A 13,889-nucleotide genomic window follows, 5' to 3' on the forward strand; every position below is an offset into this window, starting at 1 on the left:
GGGATATTGCTTCTCAGTATGTGACTATATTTCCTGAATGCTATCCATCCAAAATTTATTCTTCTCTTGAAGTCCAGCCATTTATCATTATTATAGCTGATGACCTCTCCAGCTGATGACTTGTCCCAGATAAGTATATGACTCCACCTTTTCAATTACTGCTCCTTAATTTATTTTTATCCCTTTCTATAGCATACTTGTTCATCATTACTTTTGTTTTAGCCATATTCATCTTTAGTCAAAAATCCTTATTAACTCTGCATAACTGATTAAGATTTTCCTCTAATTCTTTGGGATTGTGGCTTATGACCACAACATCATCTGCAAATCGTAAATGGTTTAGGTACTCTCCATTCACATTTGACTCCTTTCTGCGACCAGTCTAGTCTTCTGAAAGCTTCCTAGAAGGCGGTAGTAAACAACTTCAGAGATATTGTGTCTCCTTGTCGAACTCCTTTCTCAATTTTAAATTTGCTACTGCGTTTGTCTAGTCTAATAAAGGAGGTAGCGTGCTCATATATTTTCTTCAAAATCATAATATATGGGGTATCTATGCCTTGTCTTTCCAGTGCCCGAAACATTGCCTTATGCTGTATGGAGTCAAATGCCTTTTCATAATCCCACATGCCAGGCATAATGGTTTTTTATATTCATTTGCTTTCTCCATTAGCTGTGATATTACATGAAGGCGATCCATAGTTGAGAATCCTGTCCTAAAGCCAGCTTGCTCTTTCGGTCGATTCTCATCAAGTATTCTTTCTAATCTGTTATTAATGACCCTTGTGAAGAACTTGTAGATGTGGAATAACAAGCTAATTGGTCTATAATTTCCAATTTCTGATTTATCTCCTTTCTTATGCCGCAAAACTATGATTGCATTATTCCATCCCTTAGACATCACACCTTTTCTAATGCATTTTGTGAAGAGTCTTGCCAGTTTTTGTGCCATGTCTCTTCCTCCCAATTTTAACAACTCTGCAGTAACTTCATCTTCCTCCAGGGCTTTCTGATTCTTCATTTTCTTCAATGCATGTTATACCACATTAGGAAGGATATCGGGTATGTCATATGTGATACTAATTTGCGATCCATCTTCCCCACTGCTGGCATCATTCCCTCACTCTTGGTATAATTCTCTATAGTAGTCTTCTGCTATTTGAATTATGCCTTCTCTGCTATTTATAAGTACATCATCGCTATTCTTCAGTTTCAGTATCATTTGTCTTTTGTATTACTGCTCATGGCTGCTGATTTAAGTCTTTTGTTTTCCCTTAATGCTTGTTCTACTTTTCTCATGCTAAATCTTCTTATGTCCTCTGAGTCTCTTTCTAATCGCTTTGCATAACTCACTATACTCAATTTTCTCCATGTCAGTGTTTATCTTGCTCTTCATTTGTCATCTTCAGTTCATCATGACAAGTGTTTCTTGACTAATTTTTTCTTCTATGGATTTCTTTTTACCTATAGGTTTCTTCGGCTTTTATCATTTTCAGAAAGTTGTAATATTCCTCGTCGATATCTTGGTCCTAAGCAATCTGCAGAAGCTCAAACTTGTTTTTAAGTTCCAGTACATACTGCTTTTTCTCCTCTTCTGTTATCTCAAAGACCTTCGTATTATTTATTTGAGTCAGTTTTTTCCTTTCTTTTCTTACATCTATATCAAGTGTGCATCTTACCATTCTGTGATCACTTCCAACATTCACCTTGTTCAGGATGGTAACATCATTCATGATATATCTTCTGTTAGTGAGGATGAAGTCGATTTCATTAGTTGTTAATCCATTCGGGCTCTTCCATGTCCTCTTTCTGTTCACCCTTTTCTTGAAAAAAGTGTTCCACACTGACAATCCTCGAGATTCTGCAAATTCCACAAGTCTTTCACCTCTTTCATTTCTTTCACCAATTCCAAAATTTCCTATAGATCCCCTTTCTGCACTGTTTTGTCTCTTTCCAACCTTAGCATTGAAGTCCCCCATAATGATAGTGTAGTGAGTTTTCTGTTTCATCTATAAGATTCTCAATTTTAGTGTACATTTCTTCAACCTCTTCATCATCATGGCTCGATGTTGGATGCTTGTCTCACATCATATGCCATTCTATGAGGATAAGGATTTATTAATATACATTAAATTGATATTGAAAATATACTATAATTTGCATATTTCCATTTTTAAAATTTATATAATGCTGTAATTTAGATAATAAAAAAACAAGTATGTTTATCTTTCACTTTTGACTTTGGTATATTACTTAAATGTGATGTATTTAAAATTCATGGAAAAACCAGCTGTAAATTGCCTATGAATTGTAAAATTATTTCCATACCCCCTACCCATTATTTTTTTCATTTCATTTCTTTCTGTAACTAATGACTAGCCCTGATTTAAAAATAAAAAAAAAGCTATATATTATGTATATATACACTCTGAGTGGTTCACTTTATTAGGCACACTTACCTAATAATGAGGATGTCCACTTTAGCTGTCATAATGGACTGGATTCTCTGTCAGATGGAATTGAAGAGGTGTTAAAAGCATGCCAAAGATGTAGAACCACAGTGAGCCAACTGCTTCCCACAATTGCGCAAAATGGATAGTTGCAGAACCCTACTCTCAAGAGCTCATTCCACCTCATCCTACAGTAGATGCTCAAATTGGATTAAGATCTGGTAAATGGGGAGAAAACATCAGTAAGATGAATTTATTCCATGCCCCTGAAACAACTTCTATACGATGGAAAAACCATTTGCAGATGGATACCACAGCTACAAATGAATGCACCTGGTCAGAACCTGGGGCATCCAAATATTGTTCCACTGGTATTAAAGGCCCAATCTGTACTACATAAACACTCTCCACACCCATTATACCTCCACCACCAGCCTGCATGTGGCTATTTTTGGCCATATTCTGGTCTCCCAACAGCATGAAACAGCAGGAACTAAGATTCATTGCACCAGACTTTTTTAATCCCCCAGTGTTTAGTATTGATGTTCCTGGGTCAATGTACTCTCCTGTTTTTTGCTGGTAGGAGTAGAACCTAGTTCAGTCATCTGTGATACCTCATCCATAACAATGAACGATGAGTGTGTATTCTGAAATGCCTCTTTGCTTACCATAGTATTAATGGCTTGTTATTTGACTGACCAACCTTTCAGTTAGCCTGCACAACTGAAAAACAGTCATGAAAACCCCAACAGGGTTGCAGTTTCCAAGATACTTTTAACAGCAAATGTGCTGACTACCATGCCACATTCAAAGTCATTTATATCTTTTGTCTTGCCCATTACTGCTTAGAACTAGTAATTGTAATAGAGGCATGTGATGCAAGAAAGTAGGCGTATAAGCTAATGTAGCATCAGCAAAAAAAAAAAAAAAAAACAATTTCACACAACCATTCCCTCTAAACGTTTGTCCAGTTCCCCCTTGAAATTATTTAAACTATCAACTTCCATGACAGATTGAAGTTTGTTCCAGCAATTAACCACCCACTGCTCAATTTGAATTTATGGCCCCCTCAAGTTCGTAATCTGAGCAAGAGGAAGAATCCCATCAGAATTCAGCATGATCATCTCATTCAAGGCCTTATAGACCTGAATCAGATCGCCTCATAGGTGGATAGTCTCCAGACGCTGCAATTTGCAGAAATTAATCCTTTCTTCGTAAGACCACCCTTTCGTTTCCCTCACAAATCTTATTGCCCTTCTCTGTACTCGCTCAATCAACTCTACATCCTTTCTAAAATGAGGCCTCCAGACCTGTACGCAGTACTCAAGGCATTGCCTGACCACTGCCTTATACAAAGAGATAACACCTTTTCCCTACTAGCGAAATTCCTGTATATTATTGACAATACCCCATGATCTGCTCTGACAACCTGTCTGCATTGCTCAGAAAACTTTACATCTGACTGCACAATCACTCCCAGGTCTTTTTTCATTTTCTACCACCCTAAGTGTAGTACTACACAGTTGGTACATTTCTCAGGGGTTACTTTTACCCATATGCAGTACTTTGCATTTGTCAATGTTAAACTTCAGCGCCACTTCTCAGCTCATCTGCCCAAATTTTCTAGATCCTGTTGCAGTAGCACACTGCCATTACTGTCATTATCAACCCTGCCAACCCTTGTATCATCTGCAAACTTCAAATTGCACACAAACAACATCAATATGTACATACCCACCAGCTTTGTACACTTTGGTAAGAATATGTGATGCTGTTACTGAAGGTTTGTTGTTTGCTTGTTATTTGTTTTTTAGGAGCATTAGCAACTAAGGCCATATTGCTCCGGGGATATGCGGTGGTCATTCCCTGACCTTTCCGCATCCTCCGTATTTGGTGATCACAGGCTCGAACCCCAGTCTGATCAAGAAGTGTGTGCTACGCACTGCTGCTTCTGCCCACCTGGCTATGGAGGCACCTGTTACTGAAGGTACCCCCATTTCATGAAAAGTATAATGTATCTAATAAAGTGACCAGTCAGTATAAACAGAAGAAGACCCGTGCAAAAAAAATTGTTATAGCTATCATTTCTGATCTCAAAATTTTTTTTTTGAGCATTATATGGTCACCTTAAAGAAGAGAACATGATAATGCAAAGAAGGTAGGGCAGATTTGTGTAAAATAAAAAATAGTAAAAAATTATTTTTTGATCTGCATGTGACAAATTTGTTTTTTTTTTTTTTTTTTTTACTGCAAAAATGAGTTCTGTCTATTTTCTGAACTAAAAAGATCTCAGAACAAAAAAATACTTCTTCGTAAGGAGTGAACTTTGCATATATTTGCAAAAAAGTTTCCAAAAACAATTAATTTATTTGTTTAAAGAGGCCTGTGCGCTCTGGATTCATTATTAATATCAAATTACTGTGGACAGAGCAAAACGGAGACAGAATAAATTATGACAAGTTTAATAACAGAAAAAACACATACATATGTGTTTTAATAATCTATCATATATAATACTTATCAAATCAAATAAATTAATTATTAATATCGAATTACTGTGGACACAGAGCGAAATGGAGACAGAATAAATGATGACAAGTTTAATAATAGGAAAAACACATACATATATTAGATTAGATACATACAAAAGCTTTCGGTTAATTTGTTAACCTTCCTCAGTGAAACTGACAGTAAAGAGTGGAACATGAGGGCGTGTACTGCCAACCATGTACATGAACTGTATGATTGATTGTTGGATGTTGAAGCCTGTGGGTGTGATGCATGTGAACGTTGCATTAATCAAAAATGGTTGCTTTGATATGCTCCAATACCTTGGTCAACAGGAGCAGTGGATGTTGTGTCCACCCTATCATCGAAGCAACCATTTTTATTAATGACAAACGTTGGCAACGTCCACATGCATAACAGCCACAGGTGTCAACATCCAACAATTAATCACGCAGTTCATGCATATGATTGGCAGTACACGGCCTCATGTTCCACTCTTAACTGTCAGTTTGACTGAGGAAGGTAACAAATTAACTGAAAGCTTTAGTATGTATCTAATCTAATATATGTATGTGTTTTTCCTATTATTAAACTTGTCATCATTTATTCTGTCTCCATTTCGTTCTGTGTCCACAGTAATTCGATATTAATAATTAATTTATTTGATTTGATAAGTATTATATATGATAGATTATTATATAGCTATTCGGTGATTCTGAATATAGAATATTCAGAAGCTTGATTAGCACATCCTCGCACCACAAAAATAGAAAACGACTTTCTGGCTAGTGAGGTGATATCACCTGATGACTATCTTTCTGACCATATGATGACTGCTTTCTTTTATCAGAATATCATGAGTGATGTATCAGCACATAATAAGTACCAAGATAAGTTAAAATATAGCTTGATTAAGAAACAAATTACATAAAATCATGCACATGACAGATGAAGCAACGGAACCACTTTTAAAACTAATTACAAAAAATGATTACAACAATTAAAAACACATTAAGGGAACATATTAATTTAGGGAATGTAATGCAGTCAATCATTTCCCACATTATGATTACCCTGCCTGAAGTTATAAGCAGTTTTTGATACCCATAATTCTATGCCCTCAACTTTTGGATGAGGTGATATCACTGACATCTCTAAAGCTTTCTCGATTTAATTATCAGAGCTACTTAAAGAAAATCAAATATACAAGAAAATGCACATATATTCTGAAACATCCAGAAACATTTTTCTAATAAAAGGAATTCTACATTACTGCATAAAACTTAAATAAAAATCACATTCAATGAGAAGCAAAATATTAAGTTATGCTTACTCCAATTATTGAATGCTTGGCATTGCCAATTTCCGTAAGAGCACATAAATTAGATAATAAAGCAGTTTCAGCTTTTAGTGGGGTATACTTGACTGTTGTTTTAACTTTATCTTGAACTGGTGTATCAAAGAAGGGCTGATATTCTGACTCCAATACAACAGAATAAGCTGCTTGTAGGTCTCCCAATATACATCTATATGCTTCTTCTAAAATGGGTACATTTTTCACCCCGAGTACAGCACGTTGTAAGGCAAGGACTTCTCGCTGTACCTGAAATTTAATGACTTACTTTTTAATACTCCTTATGTTTAATTTTCAAGTGAAAAAATAAAATAAAAACTGTGGTAATTATCAGTTAATCAATACACTGTGTAACAAAAAAAAAAAAAGTTATATATAATTGTGCAGTATATGTATTCTGTGTGCTGAATCAGCACACAGAATACATATACTGCACAATTATATATAACTTTTTTTTTAGTTTTTCTCAAGTGTTAGCAGCAAATGAAGGTTATATGTTTTTATAACGTTTCAATGAGTGCATAAATGAATACCAATAATTTGATATATAAGAGCCTGTAACAGTCAATTTATATTGTAGCAGCAGTATAAATTATCTGCAGACAGACTTGTTCTGCTATATTTGTGAATATTATATAGGTCATAAGTTAGTAACACGTAACATCACAGGGCAGTAGGTGTCAAAGTTTTGCAATGAGTATGAGCCTACTTTGGAATGACTATGGATAAACAAACAGAGGTGTGGGCATCCCATTTCGGCTTTGGTAGTTCCAAAAATCAAAAGTTACACATCAATATTAGCAGGGTGATTTCTTGGTAATGCATCTCAAAAATGGAGAGAGCCCACGAATCATTATGACAAATTCACTTTTGTATGGTGGATATATAAAAAGTTTAAAAATCTGCATGTCAAACACATACTATTGCCTACTGTTCCAGTATTACACAACGAAGACTGGCCAATGTCCACCTTCCAGAGAAAAGTCAGACAACTGGATGTTGATGAATCTGCAGAACCAGATAACTGCAGTTACACCCCAGAAGGTTATTCAAGTAAGGCATCACATTTCTTATTCGGAAAGAACTAGATGACTTAGTGAGGAACTTGGGTATCCAATGGGAAGCTCCTGACATCTTGTTTAAAAGGAAGTCATGCAGTTGAACCATTTTACACTTTTGCAGATTACCCTGTGCTACTGTTTTGATTTATCTGGTCTTCATGAAAAAAAACTGGTATTAGCTGAACTGTCTATGAAACTACAGGTAACCCTCGCTATTCGCGGGGGTTACGTTCATGAGAAATGCCGCGAATACCGAAAACGCGAATACTGAGTTATAGCTCCCATAGTAATAAAGGGGTTCCGTTCCAAAGTATGAAATATATAAGAAAAACTAGTCTAAAATTTTGTCTATGTATGTATTATATGTACCTTCATAATATGACTATATACATAGACAGTACATAGTGAAATGCAAGCATATGGCATCGAAATGAAAATAAGAAACAATTTAATATTAAATGTAATATTTATTAGAAATTTCAAACAAATCTTTCAAACCAGCGTCTTTGCTAGCTAAAAAACCTATCCCGCCAGTGCTATCACCAGTTTCGCTAAAGCGTTGATAAGGAGTTTTGCGTTTTCACGAATGATGAGTGAATTTAACGGAATTTTATTTTGAGTTCGGTCTTCTATCCACAGATTTAAAGCCTTTTCCATTTTTTCTAATTGAACATCACGAGTTACAGAGCAAATTTTTGAAGCAATTAGCGCGTTTTTACGGACACTACGGCGGATTTTTTCTTCCGATTTCTTGATTGATCGTACCGTTGACTCGTTGATTTTATAATGTTTTGCCACTGAGGAATTAGAAATTTTATCTAATAACTCAATTTTATTCGCTAATGTCATCACCTTCTTTGATATTTTCACATTTCTCTTGTTATTCGTAGTGATATTTTTGCAGGGGTTAGAAAGAACTTGTCCACAACAAAGTCACTTTCTTCCGTTAACACACTCGAAAAAGTCTGTTTTTCACCGCAAAACGGTAGATTTATCACTTTTATAAGCATACCAATTTATAAATTGATAAATTTATTCAATTTATAAGCATATAAATTAAAAGCAAACGACGAAACCTTCCATAACAAGCGCATAACACATATTGAACAAGGATTAGCGAGAAACTTTCACGCTCGCGATTTTGTCCCCCCTCTCCCCCCACCCACTGAGCGCTGTTTTGACCGGGAAAGATAATTTTAGCCACGCCCATGTTTTTTTATGGCGGAAAATATTCACGGCGCTTTAAAATTCACATTTTTTAGGTTTCATTTTATATTAAATCGGCGATCGCGAATACGCGAAACCGCGAATACAGATACCGCGAATAGCGGGGGTTTACTGTATCTACATCTTTTCATAGACAGTTCAAATAAAAGTATAAAAGCTATGCTGCTTCACAATGGGAATCTAAATCCAGTGATTCCTGTTTCATACCGTTAATATTCAAGACTACAGAAACGTGAAGCATGTGTTAGAGAAATTGAGTATATCATTCTGGGCTAGCAAAGTAGTTTCACAAGTAACCCTCTTTCTCTGCTTCTGGAGCAGCAGGGCAGTAGATTAGTACTATAGGAGAAGAGAATGGTTTGTCAGAACTGAGTTACAGCCTGGTACACACACAATGTAGTAAACAACACTTGGTTCCAAGAAACAAGGGCTTCCATCACTCCATTTCACATGGGTTAAACCACTGAATCCTCAAGGTGGCACCTTAAAGAATATACAATAAATGGTTAAAAATTTTGATGGAAAAGTGAAAGGTAGATATGCATTGGTCCACAAGTTAAGTAGATGCTGGATCTCCAAAAGATGAAAAACAAAATGACTGATGACAAGTGAAATGCCTGGAATCATTTAGCCTTTTAGCAAATGGCTTTCTTGGTAACTTTACGAGTGAAAATTAAAAAAAGAACTAGTTCATAAGTTGAAAAATGAATGAAGAATGTCAAGCAACTTGATTACTTATACTATCACCTGGATTTTTTTAGTCCAAATCTGGATGATATTAGCGCAGGATGTTTAGAGCGATTTGGGGGTGCAATGCAATGCTAAGAGGTAGGGAACCCGGGATCTCAAATACCGGGATCACAGTTAATTTTTTTTCCGGTATTGAAATACAGGTATTGATACAAAAAATATCAGTTTTTCGGTACTAATTTTAAAAAAATAATTGTTTACAATTTAATCACATAAAGGTTATAAAATCACGTTTATGTGATTATGATGTTGTTATCTGTACTAGCAAATGTTTGATAAATCATCGATAGGACATCATGCAATATTGCAACCTATCCACAATTCTCGGACAACTTCATATCTGACCGTATCGTAACTCCCAAGTCCTGTTCCTCCACTACTGACTTTAGTTCAACTCCACCAAGTGTATAAGTTATTTTGGGATTGCTGTTTCCCAGGTGTAAGACCTTGCATTTTGCTGAATTAAAACATAGCTGCCACTTTTCTGACCATCCCAGAAGTCTATCTAGGTCACTCTGAAGAAGCTATGATTGGCGGCAATCATTGATCGCCGATCTTTACATTATCTGCAAGTTTACTGATCTTTACATCATCTGCAAGTTTACTGATCTTTACATCATCTGCAAGTTTACTGATCGTTACATCATCTGCAAGTTTAGACCTCATGCCCTCCATAGATGTCATTTAAGATAATCAAAAACAACAGTGGTCCCAATACTGATCCTTGGCAAACCCCCACTTCTTACATTAACCCAATCTGAGTAATAAACATTTATCACAACCCTCTGCCTGGTGCCCTCAAGCCATCATACTATCCATCTAAGGATTTTCCCTATGATTCCAGCCTGCTCCAACTTATAAAGTAACCACTCATGTGGGACTGAATCAAATACTTTGCTGAAATCCAAATAAACAATGTCGAAATTATTCCCTAAATCCAGCTCATGAGTGACCTTTCAAAATGGCTAACCAGATTTGTTAAACATGATTTTCCCTTTACAAAACCATGTGTATCCTACAGCATTCCATTTCCATCTAAATGATCCTGAATTCCACCCTTGATCATTGCCTCCATGATTTTCCCTACTACTGAAGTTAGACTGGCCGGTCGGTAATTTCCCGTTACACTCCTAGAACCGCCTTTATGTTCCAATTTACACCAATCCAACAGAATCTCTCTTGAGTCCAATGATGCTCTCATAACTAGCCTTAATGGTTCAATGCACTCACTTGTCACCTCCTTTAAGATTATAGGGTATATGCCATCAACCACAGGAGCCTTACTCGCCTGTAGGCGCAAAAGTTCTCATTAAATAATCACTTGAAATTTCAACATCATTAATTACATTTTTTTCAACTTCACTTCCATATCTCATTGACACAAAGGTTTTTTTTTTTTTTTTTTTTATGTAAATATCGATGCAATGTAACTGTTGAGTTCATCTGCAACTTCAGCTATGGTATCTAATACTATCCCACGTCCATTACATTAGGGTCCAATCTGATTTGTCCTTCTGTTCTTTGCATTTATATATGTGAAGAATTCCTTAATTCACTCTTTGCTCTCTCCCAGACTCAGTAAAGATACTATAGTGAAAATTATACTTCGCTTAATAAAACATCTTTCTCCTTCAGAAAATGATGAACATAATTCAACCATGGAAGACCAACATGGAACAGAACATCAGTGTTCCGCAAATTCTTTCTAAGATAAGAAATTGCCTGATTCCAATAAGATTTTAAAAGATGAACTCGAGTCGGAAATTAATGAAATACTTTTAACTATTTTTGCTAAAAAAATTCAAAGCCTAGAAAATATGGACTGGATCGGCTACGATTATCTCAGTACAATAGTACCAGAATAGAATCCGAAAGGGCGTTTTCTGCTGCAAATCAAATATTATATGTACCAAAATTAGATCCATTTTAAACGATCATACTATTGACTGCTTATGTTTCTTAAGAGATCAATTTATTCGGACAGGTAATGTGGATGCTTAAACATAAATAAACTTTGCAGTAACAATATGTATTTTTTTGTTTTTAGAATAACTGTATTTTAATGATTTTTTTTCAGAATATTTATTATTGTAATAAAAGTTTATTTAAAACATGAATTCAAGTAATTACAGTACTTGTTTTTTCCTTACTTTAATGCACCTAACTGTCATCAAAATTTATTGAGAAAAACGTTTGTTTTTGGAATACCGGTATCATAGTTTCATAAATTAAAAATACCAAAATACCGGTATAAAGATTTTGACCAGTATTCTAAGCCCTACTAAGAGGGTTTTTAGAGCTGGTGGGAAGCCGCAGACTGTTCTGGATCAGGTCAAGAGGACTATATAAAACAGACCATCATGCGGGAACAGTTCAGTTCAGTTTTGAATAGTGATAAATTATTTTCTTTCTGTGTGCCATGTTTTTGTACAAACGAGTTTTTCCTCTTTGGTTTCCTCTTTCAGTGTGAATTCATGTAATTATTACTAGCTGTTATTATTGATTATTGTGGACAGTTATCTGTTAGTTTATATACAATCGTGGACATTTAACATCATTAATTTATTATTGCTTATGCAATTATTATTGTTAGTATGAACAAGAGCTGTAATATTATATTGAGGTAAACTTCTTTTATTATTTTACAAATGCAATTATTATTGTATAATATTGTGCATAGCAAAAATTTGTTCATCCAATAAGAAAATTGTCAGATAAAAAGAAACTCAGTAGGGCCGAGTTTCACAAGATTAAAAAGGAAAAAGATGAACAAACTGAAAAACTTCCAAAAATTAGCGGGTTTTTTGTTAAAAAAAAAGACGTCAGTGGATCTTCAAAAAGATTAACAACTGCCGTTATTATTGACTAATGTGGACAGTTATCTATTAGTTTATATACAATCGTGGACATTTAACATCATTAATTTATTATTGCTTATGCAATTATTATTATATAATATTGTTCATAGAAAAAAAAAAAGACGTCAGTGAATCTTCTGAAAGATTAACAACTGCCGTTACTCTTTAAGCCAAGACCGAATGATTCACTTGATACCAATGTTTCTACTGCAACAACCAAAACTGTGCCCTCGTTTGACACTTCTGCCAAAACAACTACTATCACATCAGCAAGTTATTTCAGTGATGGCAACGGTATTAACATTCCAGGCTCATCTGCTACACTCTCAAGTTCGATTTAAAGTGGAAATCAGCTGAGAGGGAAGAAGTAAAAGAATGTTTACATGTTGTAGCAAATGAAAAATATCTGAGTGATCGAGGATACTATCATAAAAACCTAGAAAATTCAAGAATAAAAAAAAATTCATCATACAGTGTGGACCATGTTGACTGAGGCCCTTTCCCTGCTGATGAAACTAGAGAGAGACGTTCTTTTAGCGATTACTAATACACAATTAAATCTAAAGCCGGGGTAGAGGTTCAAAGAACCTGGCTCTGTTATCTCTGAAGCTGAATCTATGTTATTGTGAACCTTGCTGGTTGTTCGCTGACAGGAGAAAATTGAGTTCTTATGCTTGGATCGATAGTATAAATGACTGGAAAGGTCTGAGTAAGAAAATCAATATGAATGAATTATCAACATTGCACCTAGAGTCATGTGCTACCTACGATTCTTGGAAAAAAGGGAACACAGTTGATGATGCACTTGAGTCCCAAATAACAAAAGAGGCAAACTTTTGAAGGCAAGTTCTTCATCATTTAATAAATGTGTCCCTTTTTCTTGCTCACCAAAATTTGGCATTTAGAGGTCACACAGAACACATTGGAGGTGGAGAAGTGGAAGGAGGCAACTTTTTGTCTTTGACTGCACTTTTAGCAACGTATGACCCAGTACTGAAGGAGCTCATAGAAAAACCTGAAGGAGAAATCAAATACTTGAGTCACAATGTGCAGAACGAGCTCATTAATCTCATTTCAGAATGTGTCAAAAAAACATTGTTGGATGAGCTCAAAGATGTTTAGTTTTTTTTCAATAAATAGTACTTGACATCACTCTGGATATTACCAAAGTTAACCGGTTAAGCACTGTTTTCCAGTATGTTAAAGTTATGGTTGATCAGAAGAGAAATCCAGTTGACCTGAAAGTAAAAGAATAGTTTCTGGGTTTTTTCCCTGTGTGTGTGACCATTCAACATCTGGATTAAAAGATAATATTATTAATTTTTTTGAAAAACACAGTATAGGCCTAAACAAGTGCAGGGGACAAGCCTACAATGACGAAAGTGTTATGGCAGGTGCTTATAATGAACTACAAGCACAAATTTTGCAGCTAGAGGAAAACACAAAATTTGTTCATCGTGCAGCTCATAATATCAATCTCGTTGTGAATGATGCTATAAAAAGGGTTCCTGAAGTCACTGCTTTTTTTGACACCCTGGAGTGTTTCTACAACTTTTTTCATGCCAAGTGTTAACAGATGGGGATTACTTCATAAAAATTATATTCCTTCACGGAATCTCAACCAGTTGTGCCGAACAAGATACACTTCAGGAAACGAAGCTTTGACAACGGTTCGATTTAGATA

General features: G+C 35.3%; 1 protein-coding gene across 1 annotated transcript in view; it reads right to left on the reverse strand.

Moving 5' to 3' along the window:
- The window catches only part of nonC (serine/threonine-protein kinase Smg1), a 1,411,261-nt gene that overhangs the window by 1,159,513 nt on the left and 237,859 nt on the right, over positions 1 to 13,889 (reverse strand). Inside the window, exon 13 of the mRNA XM_090378365.1 lies at positions 6,289 to 6,558. Coding sequence (XP_090234491.1) covers positions 6,289 to 6,558 — 270 coding nt within the window. The remainder of the gene's footprint in view (positions 1 to 6,288; positions 6,559 to 13,889) is intronic.

This window comes from Mastigoproctus giganteus, chromosome 7 (assembly GCF_048544385.1).
Source record: "Mastigoproctus giganteus isolate SK-2022 chromosome 7, ASM4854438v1, whole genome shotgun sequence".
NCBI lineage: Eukaryota > Metazoa > Arthropoda > Arachnida > Uropygi > Thelyphonidae > Mastigoproctus > Mastigoproctus giganteus.